At 39.7% G+C, this 22,406-nt stretch overlaps 1 protein-coding gene across 1 annotated transcript; it reads left to right on the top strand.

Annotated features, from left to right (window-relative positions):
* Nucleotides 1-9: 9 nt before the first annotated feature.
* On the top strand, nucleotides 10-22,324 carry LOC142204510 (transient receptor potential cation channel subfamily M member 7-like). Its single transcript, XM_075275825.1, has 16 exons — nucleotides 10-30; nucleotides 2,468-2,540; nucleotides 3,023-3,123; nucleotides 3,188-3,394; nucleotides 4,889-4,942; nucleotides 5,908-6,039; nucleotides 8,649-8,771; nucleotides 8,913-9,193; nucleotides 9,502-9,730; nucleotides 12,732-12,893; nucleotides 13,328-13,456; nucleotides 14,932-15,060; nucleotides 15,696-15,974; nucleotides 17,764-17,938; nucleotides 18,716-18,842; nucleotides 22,084-22,324. The coding sequence occupies exons 1-16, from the start codon at nucleotides 10-12 to the stop codon at nucleotides 22,322-22,324; spliced, it is 2,463 nt and encodes an 820-aa protein (XP_075131926.1).
* The last annotated feature ends 82 nt before the right edge of the window (nucleotides 22,325-22,406 follow it).

The raw sequence follows: 22,406 nt of genomic DNA, 5'->3' as shown, positions 1-22,406 counted from the left end.
AATGGAAAGATGGTTGTAGATGAAAAAGGAGTATGACTTACATAAAAAAGTTAAGATTTCTTTCTACTCCTCTTAAATGCATTGTCTGGTTTATAAACTCTATTTCTAAATCTCCTATTAGGGAATCATGAGTTAATAGAGAAGGGTCCCTTAAACGGAAATTTTCATGCGTCGTGGTTTTTCCCGCAGCACTTTGAACAGAAAGTTTGCAGAGTATTCCTCCGCAGACTATCTGTTACAATTATACGTATGGAGAAACCACCTGCGTTTCCGTAGATATAATTGACATACTGCAATTTCCAAAACCGTTCCGGTTTTGGAAATCGTGGCACGTCCGCACCACGGTTTTTACTGCAGAGTGGGAATGGGATTTGCTAGAATTCCACCCATTTTGCCTGTACTGTAAAATGCTGACCCTGGCCATAAGGTTGTAAAAAAAATACGGTTTGCTATATTTTTTTATTAAATGTGGTAGCTATTTATTTTGTATGTTTAAAGCCTTAATGGAGATGTACACTTCTTTCAAGTGTTGTGTGTACAGAAAGTACAGAAGGGCATTCATACATTTATGGCAACTGCAAGAAATAGGAGTTAATTGACATATATATGTTATGGAATATTACAGCTTTCTGGAGTAAAGATTCCTTCCCAGGGAGTGACAGATGAGATGTTATCTGAATCAGAGCCTTATCTGAATCTATATACCGATAGTACTGTTATCCTACTTTAACTATGCCTCCAAAAATTGAACTGCTATTCTTCTATTCATCTTTTAATAGTAATGAAATTACTCTGCTCTTAATGTCCCAATCTATACAGCAAAGCTGACAAGTGAACTGCATAAGGAAGTGGTGGCCTATTGTGTCAGACTTAATAACTAGAGATGAGCGAACACTGTTCGGATCAGCCGTTCTGAACAGCACACTCCCATAGAAATGAATGGAAGCACCTGGCACGTACACTTTGCCGGCGGCCGGTTGCCGTGCCAGGTGCTTCCATTCATTTCTATGGGAGTGTGCTGTTCAGAACGGCTGATCTGAACAGTGTTCGCTCATCTCTATTAATAACCTATGTAATTAAGTCTTGTTTATGACTTTTTATGTGTAAAGTCAAATTGAGAACCCCCCCCCCACACACACACACAATTTTCATTATATTTGTTAGGTTTGTAATAAAAACTTCATTAAATGAATATGTCATTTTTAACATATTTCATTTACCGTATTTTACGGACTATAAGGCGCACTGGACTATAAGGCGCATTGCCCATGAGCGCCTTATAGTCCATCTCGGTTCATATATAAGGCGCACCGGACTATAAGGCGCAGTCCGGTGCGCCTTATATGTTATTGAAAGCGGCGGCACGCAGACTTTGCCAGCGGCCGCTTAACCCCCTGCGTGCCAGCCGCTTCTATTGGAAGCGCTCGGCAGGCGAGGAGTTACAGGGGCCAACCGTAAAAGTTATATTAAACTACCCCCCCTGAAACAGAATGTGAAACTTACCGAACGGTGCAGGGTGGGCGGGCATTCAGGCCTCCTCTTCCTCCGATGTTCCGTCCTCCTCCTCTGGCGCTTGCGAACTGATAATGGCCTGGGCGCATGCGCAGTAGCCGTAGTAGAAAGCATTATGATATTGCGCATGCGCCCAGGCCATTATCAGTTCGCGAGCGCCGGAGGAAGTGGTCAGGACATCGGAGGAAGAGGAGGCCTGAATGCCCGCCCACCCTGCACCGTTCGGTAAGTTTCACATTCTGTTTCAGGGGGGTAGTTTAATATAACTTTTAAGGGTGCATTCACACTACGGAACGCCAGCGTGTATCACAGCCGTACACGCCGGCGTTACAGCAGGGCTGCCGGACACTTCCCATTCATTTCTATGGGAGCCGGCATGCGAGCGCTCCCCATAGAAATGAATGGACTCCTTTTTTACATTCATTTCTATGGGGAGCGCTCGCATGCCGGATCCCATAGAAATGAATGGGAAGTGTCCGGCAGCCATGCTGTAACCCCGGCGTGTACGGCTGTGATACACGCTGGCGTTCCGTAGTGTGAATGCACCCTTACGGTGCCTTTTATGTATGTATGGAAGCGGCACGCAGACTTTGCCGCCGCTTCCATCCATATATAAGGTGCACCGGACTATAAGGCGCACTTACGATTTCTGAGGAAATCGTAGGTTTTTATGTGCGCCTTATAGTCCGGAAAATACAGTAACACTTGTTTTTTTCCCCACAGATTACACAGGTTTTTATCCACTTTCTTTTCTACCATTGTAGTTCTAAAACTTTGATAACTTCCACATGCCTCCTTATGATTGTGAATATGTATCTAAAAGAGACACATTCAAAAATGGTGAAGCTCTTAAAGGGTCTAGCAATGGGTTTTACAATAATCTACCTTCTTAATAAACATTTTAAGACCAATTTATGACCAATTTATGCAACACATCTATCTAACTCTGTCGTAGATAACTGTATTCAACGCTGGAGCAGAAGAACAACAAGATATTGATGTTGCAATCCTTACATCACTGTTAAAAAGTAGGTATTGTATTGTATGTTACTAATATTAGCATAACAAGATAAATTCAAGAAAGAATGACTGTAAAAGTATCAGGCACCGTTTTTGTTGCGTTTTTTTGAGCCAAAGCCAGGAGTGGATTGAGCAGAATGGGAAAGTATAAGAGCCTTGTAAATATTTCCCATTCCTTTTGAAGTCATTCGTGGCTTTGGCTCAAAAATCTGCAGCAAAATCTGCAACACAAAAAGCTGCGTTTCCCCAATGTAGGGCCTCAGCTTTAGTCAATGTTCACAAACGTCTGGAGCTTTCCTTTGAAAGCTTTCTCCCTGCCCCATGTAGAAAAATGTTGTATGCAAGGTTTTTTTTTGTTCAGCAATTTCCAGCTTTTACTTTGTTGCCCAAGTTCAGTCATACATCTGGAGTTGAAACTGCTGGCAAGCCTCATTGGCTCTTTGCAATGTAACACTGACACTGTTGCTATATCTGATTTCTTTGCTTTCAGGTACAAATATGTCTCCATATGATCAGCTTGCACTTGCCTTGGCATGGGATAGAGTAGATATTGCTAAAAATTATATCTTTTTACATGGACAACAGTGGTTGGTATGTAAGCAATTTTTATAGAAATACATAAAGTCTTTGTGGGTTTTTTTTTTAACCTGCATAGCCTCAAATGCCCCCCCAAAAATCATATAAAAATTATAATTTCTATGAAATATGTTTGTTTTCTTTGTTTCTACAGACGGCACCATTGGAAAAAACCATGCTGGATGCACTTGTAATGGACAGAGTGAATTTTGTCCAACTTCTCATAGAACATGGTGTCAGTATGCACAGGTTTCTAACAATCTCTAGACTGGAAGAATTGTACAATGCAGTAAGTGACCAGAGGATGATAATACATTATATACATGATAGTAAACAATAGAGGCAAATATAACAAATTATGTGTGGGTAAATGACCATAGTAACAAAGTGAACCAGCCACACAAAATATATGAATAAAAATTAACTTTTATTGAGTGCTCCTAAAAAGGTGTAACAACATATATACATACAAAATATATAAACAAACATAAAACAAAATCATATAGGGGTAGACAATGCTACAAATACCAACTTGTCAGCCATGGAATGTACACTGGATGGCAACAATAATATCATAGTACAAAGGGCTCAACCATAGCTAAAACTGAAGGTGTCCAATAATAAAGTGTTGTAAATGAAAACAACAAATAATCAGTGTAATAACCCACAGATAGCTATGAGACTGCCCACATAGGATGATCCAAGATTAGCCTCCATACATACCAACAGTAAAGGGACCCGACGCGCGTTTCACCTGTACTGACGTCCCCTGACGAAACCTGTCAAGTACAGGTGAAACGCGCGTCGGGTCCCTTTACTGTTGGTATGTAGGGAGGCTAATCTTGGATCATCCTATGTGGGCAGTCTCATAGCTATCTGTGGGTTATTACACTGATTATTTGTTGTTTTCATTTACAACACTTTATTATTGGACACTTTCAGTTTTAGCTATGGTTGAGCCCTTTGTACTATGATATTAGTGTTGCCATCCAGTGTACATTCCATGGCTGACAAGTTGGTATTTGTAGCATTGTCTACCCCTATATGATTTTGTTTTATGTTTGTTTATATATTTTGTATGTATATATGTTGTTACACCTTTTTAGGAGCACTCAATAAAAGTTAATTTTTATTCATATATTTTGTGTGGCTGGTTCACTTTGTTGCTATATTATATACATGATGACAAAAGGACAATGACAAACATTTGTAATACACTTTTCTCACACAAGGGACTTATAGCGCAGGGAACGTTGTGGATAAGGGGACTTAGTGGTTGCCATACAAGTGTTTATTTTCAACATCTACAACCATGCCGCCTATGTAATACACCTGCACTTAAAGTACAACACATGGCATCCCATTAAATCCCTATAGATATTTTGCTAGTCCATTTTAGGCCATGTTAAATAGTAATAAATAAATAAATAAATAAATAAATAAATAAAACTAGGTAGATTCCAATACTTCTTAAACCAGAAACACTAATGAGTTAAGTTAATTTATAATATTTAGAAGGATTTTAAAGACTTCATTGCTTCCTTTCAAAAAAAAAAATTATACTTATATAAATATATTTATAGTAATTATTATAATTATTCATATTATATGTGTAATATTTAAAGAGCCTGCCATCTTATTTAAGTTCACTGTACTTACTATGCCTAGCACAGGGGGCTGGAAGCAAAGTTTGGAGGATGGCTGAGGCCATGTTCACACCTGCGCCTGGGTTTACATTGAGTTTATTTAATTATCATATCCTTTGTTTTACCTGTTTCAGACTCAGAGTGCAGGTAAAGACACTTTACTACATCTTATCCAGGATGTGAAGAAGGTAAAGTATATTGTGTGGTCACGGTGAAGTGTATTTATAAAGTGTACTACATGAAAAGAAGAACTCCAAGCCAAAAAATAAAAAACATTTGCCTTATAATTGAATAGTAACTTCTCTGAAGAGTACAACAGAGATCCCATGTGTTCTAGAAGTCACTTGATGTAATGAAGTAGAAAATATACGGCGATAGGTCAAAAAGGCTTTAGGACAGGGCCGCAACGTTGCAAATACGCATGCTAATCTCATCTGTATATGGCAGAAAGAAGTCTCCAGTGGAAATGCTGCGATTATGGAAACACTGGTGTATTCCATATAGGTATAATAGAAGCAGAAAGTCTGCTGCAAGAAAAATACGCAATGCATTTCCGCCATTGTCTTTTCCACATCATTTTTTGACTGTGGCTCACTACGTGGGTCATTAGCCTAACCCCTTGTTTATATCTGCGTTTGTATTCCATTCGGGGGAGTCCACATGGGAACTCCTCTGAACGGAATACTAAACACATTTGCAAGTGGTGTGCAGTGAAAGCACACGGATCCCCTTAGACTATAATGGGGTCCATGTGCTTGCCGCCAAATCTCCGCAGGGAACCAGCGGACAGGAAAGTAGTTCACAATCTACTTTCCTGACCGCATGATTCATGTGGAGAGCACAGGGACCCCATTATAGTCTATGGGGATTTGTGTACAAAAGACACAGTGCCCTATAATAGTGACAGCCCCATGTTACCCTCCATCCCTCTGTACTCTGTAATTACTTTGAGACCAGACATCAACTTCTCTTCGTAACTTTTTTTTACCCGGTATTAGGTAATTGCTACTTCACCACAAAATGGGCTAAAGAAATGGAAGTAAAGCATGTGCAGAGTTGTTGCGTACACTTCTTTACTGTTTCCGGCTGCTTTTTGCATTTTTTGTGAGTTTATTACTATGACAAAGTATAGTAATTGCTGGCTTTATTTTAGGGTAAACTATCAGCAGAATACAAGATCAATCTATTGGACGTAGGACTAGTAATTGAACGCCTTATGGGTGGAACGTTTAGAAGCAGCTACACCAAGAAACACTTCAGAGCATTGTACAAAGTTTTAAACCAGGTATTTCATGAATTATTTTATCATGAGTTGGGAATCAGGCAATAGTCTTAGGCTAGGTTCACATCTGCGCCTTGCCCTGCTCCCTTTTAAGTGGGGATTCACCTTGTCTAGTTGAGCTTCCCATAGACCGTTCAGATGTGTATTATCCAAAGTCTTTTTATGACTACTATGTCTGTTTATGTGTGTGTAATAAAAATCTTGTCTTTTAGGCCATCTGCTATATATATATATATATATATATATATATATATATATATATATATTTATATTTAGAAATAGTTGTTGGACAAACAAGCAGTTAGACATCTCATTTGTCTTGCATCTCGTATGGCTATTGTGTGTCATTGAAATACACAATATATTCCATATGTTCCGTATAAAGCGCTTAGACTTTTTAAAATGCACAGTGATGTCACTGCACCAGAATAATTGTTGGAATGATTTCATAGAACATGGATAATGACAACAGAGAATAAACACATTCATGGGACAATAGAGCTATAAGGGTGGGTTCACACTACCGTTATATAATGCCTGCTGCTCTCATCCATCACAAGATGGGAGCAACAGACATTAAATGACAGATAGAGACTGAGCTCCCTCACATCAGATGTCCGTCTTTATTCACCCCAATGGAAATAACATTATGGAAGTTTTTCCTTTATGTTTTTTTACTTTTCTGCCAAAAGAAAAACTTGCCTGCAGGATTCATGGGGATCATGGTCCCAGTGTGCACTGTACAGGGATAATGCATAAAGGGACAGAATAACAAATGTAGTGATGTCACAGTATGGAATAAGTACTATAAATATAGAGATAGATAAAAGAGATATAGCATATAGTGATGTCACAGTGTAGGCATAATGTGCACGCTGCTTTCACAGAGTATGAAAAATAAACATAAAGATGTCCTAGTTCATGATGTAGGACCCTAGTGATGTCATAACACAAAGAAAGGAAATGCTACATAGTAAAAGAATAATGCACATAGTGATGTCACGGTACAGAAGTAATGTGCACATAGCTGTAACAATGGGAAAAATAAATAATATTATCATAGCTCATGGCTTAGGACACTAGTGATGTCAAAACACCAAGATAACAAGCACAACATCATAGTTATTTTACTAATGCACACAGTACAAAGGATATATGGATATAATTGAAGGAGTTTTCCCATCTTTTAAAGTGATTCCACTACATTAGGATATAAAGGGGATGTCACGTTCACTGTTATTCCCCTGCGCAATGGCAGATGTATATATGCCATACTGGAAGCTATGGTGTGGTTTCATTAATTTCAATGAATGTACCTATGATCACTCTCATCCACAAGGCTCTCCATAATGCCGCACCTCCATACATTTCCTCCCTCATCTCTGTCTACCGCCCAACCCGTGCTCTCCGTTCACTCAATGACCTAACACTTACATCCTCTATTATCAGAACCTCCCACGCTTGTATACAAGACTTCTCCCGAGCTGCACCACTTCTCTGGAGTGCTCTACCCCGGACAATCAGATTAACTCCTAATTTCTACAGCTTCAAATGCAAACTAAAGACACATCTTTTCAGACAAGCCTATCACAATTTCTAACGTAAACCCTTCCGTACTATAATTAGAATCCCCAAAATTTAACCTTCCTCTGTCCCCGCTCCCACATTACCCCACATGATATGATGTCTTTTCAGGCTAACTTTATTTCTCCAAGCTCCATCCACATGTTACAGGACACCACTAGTGATGGCTCATAAAGTTTTGTTTGTGTAATGACAGTAACCTCTATTACAAAAGTGTCTGACCTCTGCATAAGCAATGCTGCCCCTGCTACCTCTTGTGTCACCCCCTCTACCTCATAGATTGTAAGCTCTTGCGAGCAGGGCCCTCAGTCCCATTGTGTGAAACAAAGTTCTTTGTTATGTATCTGTCTGTATTTGAACCCTACAAATTGTACAGCGCTGCGGAATATGTTGGCGCTATATAAATAAAATTTATTATTATTATTATTACCTAGCTGCAGCATTCATAATGTTATCAAGAACATGTTGTAGGAATGGGGTAGGGGACCCATGTTAAAGTTTGCACCCGAGCCCATTGGACTTAACTTACACCACTGATCCCAGAATTAGGACCCCTCACTATTCATAAAGTATTAGCATATCTTTGTGGAAAAGCACTTTAATGCAATGTCGCTGTGATCGATGTGATCGTATAAGGGTACATTCACAGTGCAGAAAATGAAGAGGAATTCTTCATTTTCTGTCCATCAGCTCCCTATGGCAGAGCATTGGCAGTCCATCACAGCTTTCCGCTGCTGATAGGCTCAGATAAATGGAATCCACCCCCAGATCAGCATCAAATTCCTATGTGTGAACACCTCCTAAGAGTGATAAAGGTAAAAGAAAATGCACTTGGATCTAAAGTTTTGAGAATAGCCACTGATGTTGTTTTATGTTGAATAGAAGAGTACAGTATATTTCAATACATATATATTAGATGATTTACTTTACTAATCTACTGGAGAAACTAAAAGGCCTCTCCATTTCTAGGTAAACGCTGAGATTTCTATTAAAGCCATATAACTTTTTCCATTCAAATATTGTTTCAGAATTCTGTGCAAAACAATTCGGCCAGCACTTCTAAAAGTATCAACACCTTGGACAGATCACAGAGAAGAGAAAAAACAAGGCACAGTCACTTTCTTCAGACAGCTCAGCCCTACAAAACCAAGGTACCCAAAAACATTGTGGAATGATATAAATAGGAAGTATGTGTGGGATAAAAGGGAGATTAGTAGCACGTATGATGCTGATGACCAAACCTGACAGATATCCCATACACATAGCTGATATTGTGGCTATCCCACTGACAGGATGATACATGTGATAAAGAAAATGCACAGAAGCCATGGAAAGCTGGAAGCCTTGGAACTGAAGAGGATAACAAAAGACCTTTCCATTATCCATTTAATGACCTTCTGGTCTGGGCAGTGTTGACGAAGAGACAAGAGATGGCACTATTCTTCTGGCAGCGTGGAGAAGAATCCATGGCTAAGGCATTGGTTGCGAGCTGTCTTTACCGAACAATGTCCCATGAGGCTCGACAGTGGGATATCTTTGATGACACTCCAGAAAAACTAAAAGCCTACTCAAAGTTTGTAATTCGGTTTTATCAGTTTTTGTGATAGTAAATATGGTAAAACAGTCCATTAATATGTGTCAACACAATATGTGATTTTATTGTGCGTGTATATATATATATATATATATATATATATACACATACACACACACACAGTTGTGTAAAAGTTTTAGGCAGAAGCGGAATAATGTTGTAAAGAGGAATGCTTTCATATATTACTAATAGTAACAACATTAAATGAATGAACAAAAGATAAATCTAAGTCAGGCCAGTATTTGGTGTGACCATGCACATGTATAATTTTCTCTTTGTCCTTTTAGAGCATTTGGGAACCTAGCAGTAGAACTCCTGGATAAGAGTTACAAACAGAATGAAATAATGGCAATGAAGCTACTAACGTATCAGCTGAAGAACTGGAGTAACTTAACCTGTCTTAAACTTGCTGTTTCTGGAAAACTTCGGACATTCATTTCTCATGTGTCCACTCAGAAGCTGCTGACAGATATGTGGAATGGGAGACTAATCCTAAGGAAAAATGCCTGGTGTAAGGTAACTATTTATTTGGAGACTCCTACCCTGCAAGAACATCAAATTATGTTCAACAGAAAAGTAAAACAGTAAAAGTATCCATCACTTGTATATGTTTTGTTATATTCATTTATACAATATGCTAATCCATGTTTAACCATGTTTAACTTCTATGAGCACAGTCAGTAAACCTGCTTGTTATCTGTGAATAATATCCTGTAACCACACAAGTAGCCAGAAGTACATACAAGAACATAGAATACTTTTTTCTTACATGATAAACTGTGGGATTCTGCAGAATCTTTAGTCATATGTGAGGCTATGAGTAGAATCAGCCCCTCCAATCTGCATTCACTGTGTGAAGATAAAACCCCTCCCGGCTCACCTCACTGTCTTTATGTCATGCTGTTAGAGACGTTCTTTTCTAGTTATAAAGGATAAGGAAAAAGTTTGTTTTTGTACCATGATAGCCAGTGGGTATGAAATATAAAAAACAAAAAACTTGAGAATCTTCAGTATTTGACACCTCTTTTAATGGCTAACTAAGGGTCCATTCACACGGAGTAACGTGCCGCGTGACCTGGCACGTATACGGCGTGTGAGATTTTGAGCACCGTAAACGCTCCCATTGATTTCAATGGGAGCCTGGATCGTATACTCCGCGTTATTTTGCAGCCGTGATTTTGGCAGAGTTTTTTGGTCAGGATTTTGAGGCCATATTTGCCTCAAAATCCTGACCAAAAAGACGGCTCCCATTGAAATCAATGGGAGCCGCTCAGGAGCTTTTTTCGGGAGCTGGCTTGTGCCTCGCGATTCGGCCTGAAGACACTCCCTACTCCGGATTAGGCCCATTCATTTGGGCCTAATCCGGAGCAGAGTGCGTGGCTGGATACCAGTGCAGTGCACCGGCTTTCAGTCGCAACTCCCCGGTTTTTGGATTGGAACCTGAGGTGGCCTCCACCTCAGGTTCTGATCCAAAAAACCCTGTGTGAACTTACCCTAAAGGATTTATCCATCTTTCTAATATTAATATTTCTAATATTGATGGTCTGTCCCTAGGATAGGCCATCAATATTACATCTGTGATGATACAACAGCCAGGACCTCTGCAGATCAGCTCTTCCAGGACAGCGTGGCTACAGGTAACGGTAACAGCTAGTTCACACGGGGGACGGTATAGCGGGTTTTGGCACAGAGAGTGATGCAGTGAGCCGCGTCACTCTTGGGTCAAAACCCGCCTGCCACAACTGTCGTGGTCGCGGCTCCCCCCCCCCCCCCCCCCGGAATCCACCTGAAGAAAGGGCAACCTGCTTCTTTTTTCAGTGAACGGCAGCATGCCGCTCATGGAACAAAGAAGCCTGGCAGTCTACATAGACCATCATTGTGAGGGAGCGGATTATGACGTGGATTACGTGGATAATCCGCCCCCTCTGTGCCCATGTGAATGGGCCCTAACATTTCTAGGAGCCACGCTGCTCACAAAAATGGTATCAACTAATGAAGACTCTCAAGTTTTGTTTTTTTTATAGTAATAAAGGAGTCAACTGTAAATTAGCTAGAAGGGAGATACCTAGTGGCAGGAACATTAGAGAGGTTTTTCAGCCAAAAAGCAGCAACATTTTTAAATAAAAGTGCATTACATGTTGGTCCAGATTCACATGCGCTATAAAATTAGACTTAGTCTGAAAAGTTAGTGACCATTTAACTGTTTTTTTGTAATAGTGACATATGATTTAGCTGCCATTCAGTTTAATTATATATACCGTATTTTTCGGACTATAAGACGCACTTTTTTCCCCCAAAATTTGGGGGGAAAAGAAGGGTGCGTCTTATAGGCCGAATGTGGCGCCTGGCATCCGCTGTAATAGAGAGGCGGAAGCCGGCAAGTGATAGACGCCATTACAGGTGCCGGGGCCTGAGACATCGCTGCGCTCCTCTGCCCTGCATGAAGCCAGCAGCGGGAGGAGTGATGCTGCTATTCCGCTCCTCCGTCCCCCCGCCGCTGGCTTCATGCAGGGCAGGGCAGCGATGTCTCAGGCCCCGGCGTCTATCCCTCCCCGGCGTCCGCCTCTCTAGTACAGCGGATGCCGGGTCAGTATCAGCGGCCCCTTCTCCCCCGGGGCCGGTCCCCACCGGCCCCGTACCTGTAAAGTTGCAGGTCGGCTCCTGCACGGTGACATCGCAGGAGCCGACCTGTTCGGGTGACAGGCGGGAGCCTAATGAGGCTCCCCGGTCTGTCACTGCTATATATTAGTACTGCGGCTGGGTCTATGACCAGCTGTAATACTAATACACAGAATGTCCCATAGACGGCAATACAGTTGTATTGCCGTCTATGGGACTTGCAATCAAGTGACCGCAGGTTCAAGCCCCCGGGGGGGAATAAAATAGTAAAAAAAAAAAAAAAAAAAAAAAAAAAGCTTTAAAAATATGAAATAAACAAAAGTTCTAAATCACCTCCTGTCCCTAGAATATATATATAAAAGTAGAAAATCATATATCATAAGCCACCGGGTTTTTTTTCAATAAAAGGTGATCTAAGCAATAGATATTCCCCAAAATGGTATAACTAAAAAGTACTTCTGGCCCCGCAAAAAAAAACACTCTATGCATCCCCGTACAGCTGCAGGGTCACCTGTCAATGTGGCCTTGCAGCTGTTGCAGAACTACAACTCCCATACATTAAATATTTTACCAGTTTTTGCTTCAAAATTTTTTTTCCCTATTTTCCTCCTCTAAAACCTAGGTGCGTCTTATAGTCCAGTCCGAAAAATACGGTATATTTTTAAGAATAAAGGCTCCTATTTTAATGTTAACCAAGTCTTAGTTCAGAATGTAGTTCTATAAACATGAGTAATAAATCTTCTTGGGCTTAATTCTTTTTATAGAAGTGTATTACTACTAGTACACGATATGTAAAGTTTTGTACCAATGGAAAAGCAAATTTCATTTTCCATGTAGATTTATATCATTATATAGAACAATAGTATAGCTGGTACTTATATTTTTCTTTATTTTGTAGGTGATTTTAGGCATTTTGTTCCCGCCAGTAATTCCACGGTTGGTATACAAAAGCAAAGCCCAAATGTCCCATATCCCAGTGTCCCAGGATGCACATGAAATGATTCTGAATGAAGATCTTCAGATGAAGTTCTCCTTAGAAGTTGGAGGAGAAGGTGCTATGGTAAGATCTGAAAATGAGACTCTCCAGATTTAAGACAAGGAGCATCTGGCATCCAGTAATTTTTCCTGAAACATTGGTTTTGGATATTTGCTTATGTGCTGTAAATGAATATGGAATTTGGTCAGGGTCTGCTGTTTTATCCTAGAGACAATGCCAGTCCTATCTAATGGCTGTCTGGTATGGCAGCTTTGCTCTATTGAAGTGAATTGGCTGTTTGACGCATAGAGAATTAACTCTTTATTCTAATCCGTGAACAAGGTTAACCATTGCACCTACAGACTATGCTTTACCATCATTTGACTAGATCAGTTGGCTTATACACCGTTTGATATTACCTTTATAACAATTCTAAATCACAGGACCAGGGTCAAGTTTATGTTTAAATAAAGTTACTTTGAAATAAATACCAAATGTAGCCTATTTGTATATTCTAGGGTATTCAGAAAGAAGTCCGCGCAAATCAAGTATTTGGGAGAAATGAAGAAAATCCACACTATCTTGCAGTATCACAGAAGTTTTTTGCTTTTTACCATGCACCAATTGTGAAGTTTTGGTTTAACACGGTATTTTTCATGCTTTGTGCTATTTTCTTTGGTATTTTCCTTCAATTGAAAAGCATTCTTTTCGCCTTACCATCCAGATGTCATATTTTGTATATAAGATGCTGCAAACACCACTAAAAGCTAGTTGCAGTAATGGTGGCAGAAATACAGCAAAAAGCAGGAAAGCTTCAGTCAGTACTTGCATACTTGCACACGGAGTATTTTTGCAAGGATTTGGTGAGGAAAAAATCCACTTCAGGAATTAGGAAATGTTTTTTTTGAGGCTTTTTTAGTGTTTGATTTTCTTTCTCCAGCACAGTGTATGGACCTTGAAAAAACCGCTAGTGGTTTTTCCACATGGTTTATGCCAATTTTGCACCCAAATCCATGGATTTTCCGCCTCCCATTGACTGCATTGGTTTTTACAGGAGGAATCCGCCTGAAGGAAGCTTTTTTTTTCCTGCTAGTGGAAAAATTACGTGAGTGGAAAAATAAAGTGAGGGGAACTCATAGAACTCTATGGGGAGGTGTTTTTTCCACATGAATTATAACGCGGATTCAGCATCAAAATCAGTGCCAAAATACTCCCTGTGAATGGACCCTCACAGACCAGATATTGCTGGGAAAATCCAGCAAACCAGCCTGTGAAAAGATAGGGCTTATGGAAACCCAACACAAAAGTAGTTGATTTGGGAGCATTTCCAGGTGGTTTTAGGGGTGGGGCTTACATGTTTCAATTTTCGCTGTTTTAAAGGCTACATTCAGACCACCGAGGTGCAAAACAGTCATGAAAAATGTCCCTTTTTCCCCGACCATCTTGTACCAGACGGACAGTTGTTTGCGTTGATCACCCATACAGTACAGTGAAAACAAACAAAAATAGGACATGACTTTTATTTTGACAGTCGGTTACAATGGACCATCAAGATAATAACCATGTGAATAGCCCCCATTCACTGATATTACTCGTAAATGTAATACTGCTGTGACATCTGTTGAGACAACAGACATCATACAGCCATTATTCAATGTCGTGTGAATATAGCTTCAGTATGTGAGTGATATCAGATAAGACATGTTGACAGCTTCCCTACACAGACCAGTAACATGCAAAAGTATTTATTTATTGCGAGCAATGCTCTGTGTCCTTTTGAACCTTGCATCTGTCACTCAGTAAGCTCAGGTTTATCATAAAGGCTTAATTTTTTTTATCATTTAGTCATGTAATGTGTTTCATATGACAGTATTTCATATGTAGAGTGCCCTGGAACTTAATGGCACAATAATAATAATAATAATAATAATAATAATAATAATAATAATAATAATTAATTTGAGATAATTGTATTCATTGCTATTCAAAAAAGAGCAAGCTGATAATGTAAGGCTTGAGATTGTATTATATTGGGTTATTAATCCAGGGGATGTTTGTACTATATGTGCAATATACTATTCTGTTTTTATCATTATATTTATTCAGGTGTTTTTATTTTTAGCTGTCATACTTGACAATGTTAATGCTTTACACATATGTGGTCCTGGTTAAAATGGAAAATATTCCGTCTGTGCAAGAATGGATTGTCTTCTCATATATGATCACTGCAGCCGTGGAGCTAACACGGGAGGTGCGTACTAGGCAAACAGCGGGTTTTATAACATGTTAACGCAAAGATGGTCTAAGAATGATTATAATCACGTCAGAATATAATAAAGGGGAGGGAGCTTTGTGTATGTGTGTTCAGATCATAACATGAACATCTATGTTACCAGAATGTGTACACAGCAAGTGATACAACTGAGGCCCGACTTCGTAGAAATAGCTTTTTTTTGTTGCAGATTTTGCTGCGTTTCTTGAGTCAAATCTATGCTTCTCCCTTCTGCTCAATCCACTCCTAGCTTTGGCTCAAAAACCACAGAAATCTGCAACAAAACAAGCTGGGGGCCTTATCCTTATTGGTCTATAAACATAGATTGCAAAAAGTGGATAACTGTAATTCATATTTCTAAACAGCAATGGGCTTTATACATACTATGGTGTCTTGGATAAGTGATATATAATTTCATATAATTCCAACAGAAAGCTGATGTAAGTTCACTACTATGTCTTCCTTATTACTATGCCAGTGTCTGATCTTCTTACCACCTGCACATATAGTATGTTTTTGAATATGTGCTTGCCTCTCTATATATTGTAATGTAATTTAGTTGATAAAACTCTTTTAGTTACGTGTTATACATTTCTGTACTTTCTATATTCCAGATCTTCATCTCAGAACCTGGAAAAAGTACTCAGAAGCTTAAAGTATGGCTTGGCAGCTATCTCAATACTAATGAAATGCTGGGAATATTAACTTTCTTTGTGGGCTTTAGTTTGAGATTTGGCTCGACGTATCCCACAAATGAATCCCCCGAGGACTTGGTGTTTGTTGCTGGAAGAATAATATACTGCCTGAACACTATATTTTGGTATGTGAAGTTATTGGACATATTAAATGTCAATCCAGATGCGGGGTCCTACATTTTCATGTTGGGAAAAATGGTAAGATTTTGAATAAGAGTCTATGAACATGTATATTAGTTGTTTTAGAAATGTATGGCTAAAATACCACATCATACATTGTGCTGATTTATATAGCAAAAAGAAATAAAATAGAAGTCCTTTTTTTTTTGTTTTAACTAAAATGTTGCCAGGAAAAAACAATATACATTTGTATTGCCAGTATGTAGAGCTGTAGCATTTTCTGAAGGCGATTGGTCCCTTCAAAGAGCTGAATTTCCAGTTTTATAGAGTAGAATATAGCTGAATGAAAAGATGGTGACAAATAGCAAACCTCTGAGACTACTTAGGTCTCTTCATCAGACATAGTATAACAATATCTGAAGAGTCACATATTTACACACACAGGCCATAGTAATACTGTGGTAAATGAGACAAGTGATGTAAAACAGAACTATCAAAATAAGGAGAGACGGTAGTATAGAACAGGAGATAAAGTCATTTACAGTGACCATCTTCCATTTGGTTATAAGTATATATAATGTTCCCTAAACACCCCTCCTACCCCCTGACACAATAGAAAACAAAAAATGGGACTTACACTTGAAAAAATAACAACAAATACAGGACCTGATGAATTGAATATAAGGCAAAAATAGAAAGGATAGATCACAAACGGATTATGATAGATCTTAGGAAATCCCTGAAATGGAGCCATCCTGTTTGTCATGGATTTTGTAAATGCAGACTGCATTTGAACCAGATAGTAGGGGAAGTTGCTTAACCACTTAACGCTCTGCGCTTTACTATTACGTTGCTCTAAGTGTATAGTTAGCACTCAACGCTGTAATAGTAAACCACTGTAATGCTGTGAGCACAGGATTAACCCCCTGGATGCCGTGATCAAAAACAATTATGGCATCCAGAGAGCAAGATCGCACCTCCCACCTCCCATTGCCCCTCAGACAACCCCGCGATTGTGGGTTCCAAGGGGTTGCCATGGCAGTCAGGTGGTCGGGCCAAGGCTTCCTGACTACTTGTGCTTACTTCCAGTAGAAACTACCCTGTGATGTCTGGTAATACTATATATTGCAGCATATTACACAGGAGATCTGAGATCCCAGCTTCAAGTCCCCTTGTGGGACATCTAAAAAGTTAAAATATACACATAGTAAAAACACACAAAAATAGATAAACAATTAATAAAAAGTTAAAAACACCTTTATATTTAAAAATTATATAATAGAAACAAATAAATAAATAAATAAGCAAACTATCGAAAACTCGTGTTAAGTACCCTAAATGGTGAAAACATATACCACAATGCACAAATTAATGTATTTTGGTCTTGTTGCTTTCCCAAAAAAATAACAATAAAAAGTGATCAGAAAGTCATATATATCAAACATTGGAACCAATAAAAAGTAAAAATTGCCCCACATATAAAGAGCCCTCAACAGTCAGCAGTACAGTAAAAAAAAGTCAGGGCTGGTTCACATCTGCATTCGGTATTCTGTACGGGGAGCCCGCATGGGGTGTTATAGGACATCCCCTTCTATAGGAGAGGGGCTAAGTTCACCCCTGACCACATATTAAGTGTTTGAAGGTGCTGCAGTGATACACAGGGTAGTGTGAACCTGGAAAACCCCTTTAATATACTGATGTGCTAAGGAGAACACATTAGAAAAAAATTCCTTGGAACAAATAGTTGACAATCTTCATAAATCCTGATAAATATGTGATAAAGTAAATGAAGTACAACATATATAATAACACTTGTGTTTATGACTTTATTTGTTTCGTCAAAGAGTCTTTTTTTTTTTTTTTCCAGATGTCACAAATGTTTTTCATTGTGGTTATCATGGGAATAGTTGTATTATGCCTTGGTGTGCCAAAACAGGGCATCCTTCATCCAAATGAAGAAGCTTCTTGGTCCCTGGCTAAAGCTGTAGCATTTCGTCCATATTGGATGACCTATGGTGAAATGTTTGCTTATGAAATAGACCGTAAGTTAAGCACCATTACACATAGACACATGTAAACTATGAACAGTACATGAACAAATACAAGACTATTTCCTCTTTTCCTACTTATATGTCACTGTTATTTATTAACCCTTTAGGGAAGTAAGGCTGTTTGGGTATTAAGGCTCAGAAACTCTTCATATTTTCCATTTCTGCTGTTCAAAATTCATAACTTCAACATTTTTTTGCGAAGAGTTGTACTTGGAACAAACATAGTTGGGGCCACAATGGGACATAATGCTGTGTGGAGGAGCCACTATAGGACATAATATTGTGAGGATTGGCCGCCATGCCACATTATACTGTGTGGAGGGTCTGGTATGGAACATTCTAGTGTGTGCAAGGGCCACCATGGGACATTATGCAGTGTGGAGGGGCCTCTATGGAACATAACAATGTGTGCAGGGTCCTGCTATGGGGCATTATACTGTGTGCAAATAGGTTGTTATACAGTGCAGGGGCCAAGTTAAAAGTTTGCTATGGGGCCCAGTCTTTGCTAGTTACGCCCCTGGGATCAGGGTACGAGTATTAAATCCCGACCAATCTCATATTGATGACCTATTATTCCTAAATCTCAGACAACCCTTTTACTATTCAGTTAGGACTTGTAGTATACCTTTCCCCAGTGACCATTATTTTTGAGAAACATTCTATCCGAAATAAATATTTGAATAACTGAAGATTCACAACTGTTTTATATCTAGAACATCTAGAACTCCTATAATACATCAGGTTTATACCTGTTTTCTTTCTTACAAGCTTGTGACAATGACACGGTCACTCCCCAGCTATGCGTTACTGGTAGTTGGCTGAATGGATATCTGCAGGCTGTTTATGTGTTTGTACAATACATTATCATGGTCAACCTGCTCATTGCTATAATAACGTAAGTATAATTGAAATGATTGTTCATTATTTGTGATGTTTTCATATCCTCTTTCACTATAAATATGCTGAAAACATTACAGCAAACAAAGATAATATTGCAGAAAATAAGCACAACAAAATGTATGTACAGTAATCCAATATCATGCCAAGTTTGTATGATGTCATTCACAACATTTCAGGAATTACTTTAATTGTCTGAAGTCCAATCCCTAACCCAAGAAGTATACAGTCCTATGAAAAAGTTTGGGCACCCCTATTAATCTTAATCATTTTTAGTTCTAAATATTTTGGTGTTTATAACAGCCATTTCAGTTTGATATATCTAATAACTGATGGACACAGTAATATTTCAGGATTGAAATGAGGTTTATTGTACAGAAAATGAATGAAAACAGAAAATGTGCAATATGCATTAAACCAAAATTTGACCGGTGCAAAAGTATGGGCACCTCAACAGAAAAGTGACATTAATATTTAGTAGATCCTCCTTTTGCAAAGATAACAGCCTCTAGTCGCTTCCTGTAGCTTTTAATCAGTTCCTGGATCCTGGATAAAGGTATTTTGGACAAACAATTCAAGTTCAGTTAAGTTAGATGGTCGCCGAGCATGGACAGCCCGCTTCAAATCGTCCCAAAGATGTTCAATGATATTCAGGTCTGGGGACTGGGATGGCCATTCCAGAACATTGTAAATGTTCCTCTGCATGAATGCCTGAGGATTTGGAGCGGTGTTTTGGATCATTGTCTTGCTGAAATATCCATCCCCGGCGTAACTTCAACTTCGTCACTGATTCTTGAACATTATTCTCAAGAATCTGCTGATACTGAGTGGAATCCATGCGACCCTCAACTTTAACAAGATTCCCGATGCTGGCATTGGCCACACAGCCCCAAAGCATGATGGAACCTCCACCAAATTTTACAGTGGGTAGCATGTGTTTTTCTTGGAATGCTGTTTCTTTTTGGACGCCATGCATAACGCCTTTTTTTTATAACCAAACAACTCAATTTTTGTTTCCAAAATGAAGCTGCCTTGTCCAAATGTGCTTTTTCATACCTCAGGCAACTCTATTTGTGGCGTACGTGCAGAAACGGCTTCTTTCTCATCACTCTCCCATACAGCTTCTATTTGTGCAAAGTGCGCTGTATAGTTGACCGATGCACAGTGACACCATCTGCAGCAAGATGATGCTGCAGCTCTTTGGAGGTGGTCTGTGGATTGTCCTTGACTGTTCTCACCATTCTTCTTCTGTGCCTTTCTGATATTTTTCTTGGCCTGCCACTTCTGGGCTTAACAAGAACTGTCCCTGTGGTCTTCCATTTCCTTACTATGTTCCTCACAGTGGAAACTGACAGGTTAAATCTCTGAGACAACGTTTTGTATCCTTCCCCTGAACAACTATGTTGAACAATCTTTGTTTTCAGATCATTTGAGAGCGGGCTGTCCATGTTCGGCGACCATCAAACTTAACTGAACTTGAATTGTTTTGTAGAAAGAAATGGTCCAAAATCCCTTCATCCAGGATCCAGGAACTGATTAAAAGCTACAGGAAGCGACTAGAGGCTGTTATCTTTGCAAAAGGAGGATGTACTAAATATTAATGTCACTTTTCTGTTGAGGTGCCCATATTTTTGCACCGGTCAAATTTTGGTTTAATGCATATTGCGCATTTTCTGTTAGTACAATAAACCTCATTTCAATCCTGAAATATTACTGTGTCCATCAGTTATTAGATATATCAAACTGAAATGGCTGTTGCAAACACCAAAATATTTAGAACTAAGGCCGGGTTCACACGGAGTTACGTGCCGCGAGATTTGGCACGTAGACGCCGCGTGACCCTTTGCGTGCCGTACACGCTCCCATTCATTTCAATGGGAGCGGGGAGCGTATGCGCCGCGCTAGTTTGCGGCCGTGAATAAATGCACGGCCGCAAACTAGCGCGGCGCATACGCTCCCCGCTCCCATTGAAATGAATGGGAGCGTGTACGGCACGCAAAGGGTCACGCGGCGTCTACGTGCCAAATCTCGCGGCACGTAACTCCGTGTGAACCCGGCCTAAAAATGATTAAGATTAATAGGGGTGCCCAAACTTTTTCATAGGACTGTATAATCTACATATCCCCTACATAAACCTCTGTATTACTTCTTAAAGAGGACCTTTCACCACTTTTGGGCACATGCAGTGTTATATACTGCTGGAAAGCCGACAGTGCGCCGAATTCAGCGCACTGTCGGCTTTCCCGATCTGTGCCCGGTGTAAAGCGCCATCGGTCCCAGTACCGCTTTACAGTCAGAAGGGCGTTTCTGACAGTTAGCCCTTTTGCCCAGCAGCGCCTATCGCGCTGTACTGTGGAGCGGGGAGGAACCCCCCTCCCTCTGCTCACACAGCTCGTCCATAGACGAGTATTATCAGGAGAGGGAGGGGGGAGTTCCTCCCCGCTCCACAGTACAGCGCGATAGGCGCTGCTGGGCAGAAGGGCGTCCCTGGCTAAGTGTCAGAAACGCCCTTCTGACTGTAAAGCGCTACGGTACCGGGACCGATAGCGCTTTACACCGGGCACAGATTGGGAAAGCCGAAAGTGTCAACTTTCCAGCAGTATATAAAACTGCATGTGCCCGATCTGATGAAAGGTCCTCTTTAAATGTTCCCCCATTTTTGCTGGGACATAAAACTGCCACATTGCTTTTGCCTATAACTGTTGCCTATAACGGAAGGGGACGGGAACAAACAGCTAATGACAAGGATCAGTAGAGGTGGCACTCAAAGGTCAAGAAAGAGGAACACGTGATGAGCGGTTGAAACTTTATTGGGACAATGCAGCATAAAAGTTGTAAGATCGTTGGCGACACATCACCCTGTAAACAATGATATGCTGCTCATGATCAATCCAACTAGTACCATATAGTTACATAGTTGAAAACAGATTTATGTCCATTAAGTTCAACCAAGGGATAGGAAATGGCATAACTGAAAGGATGTGTGAAATAAGCATTTTATACATTTCCATAAGTGCCAATGCTATTTTGAAGCTGTCAGCTATTGCTGCTGTGACAATACTATGCATGGGCCTGTGTAAAAATTTTATACAATCGTGCCTCGATCGATGTGGTTTATCATGATTTGCGATCATCAGTCACTATAACAGCAGATGTAAATGGTGCTTAATGCATGTACTAGGCTTGTAATGGTTTGATATTGATATTCTTGACAACATGTGCTTCTATGTGTCTTGCAGTAATGTGTACAGTGAGTGTAAAAGAATTTCCGATCAACTGTGGAGGTTCCAGCGCTACTATTTCATCTTGTTATATCACAATAAGCCTGTGCTTCCTCCACCCTTCATTCTGCTCAGCTATTTGGCTGCTGCTGCAAATTGCCTGTGTGGACAGAGAAAAAGATCAAATGCAAAATCTCAGGGGCCACGTAAGCTAAATCTACAGAATTTTCAACTTGTTTATAGTTTATATCTCTTGTGAAAGATAGATACAATATTTTTTTTACTTTCATTTAGACAAAAGAAGAATATGTTGTGACACTCACTGCTTCAGACTCTATTAT

The sequence above is a fragment of the Leptodactylus fuscus genome, chromosome 5 (assembly GCF_031893055.1).
Source record: "Leptodactylus fuscus isolate aLepFus1 chromosome 5, aLepFus1.hap2, whole genome shotgun sequence".
In the NCBI taxonomy this organism is placed as follows: Eukaryota; Metazoa; Chordata; class Amphibia; order Anura; family Leptodactylidae; genus Leptodactylus; species Leptodactylus fuscus.
This window is presented reverse-complemented; position numbering and strand designations above follow the sequence as displayed.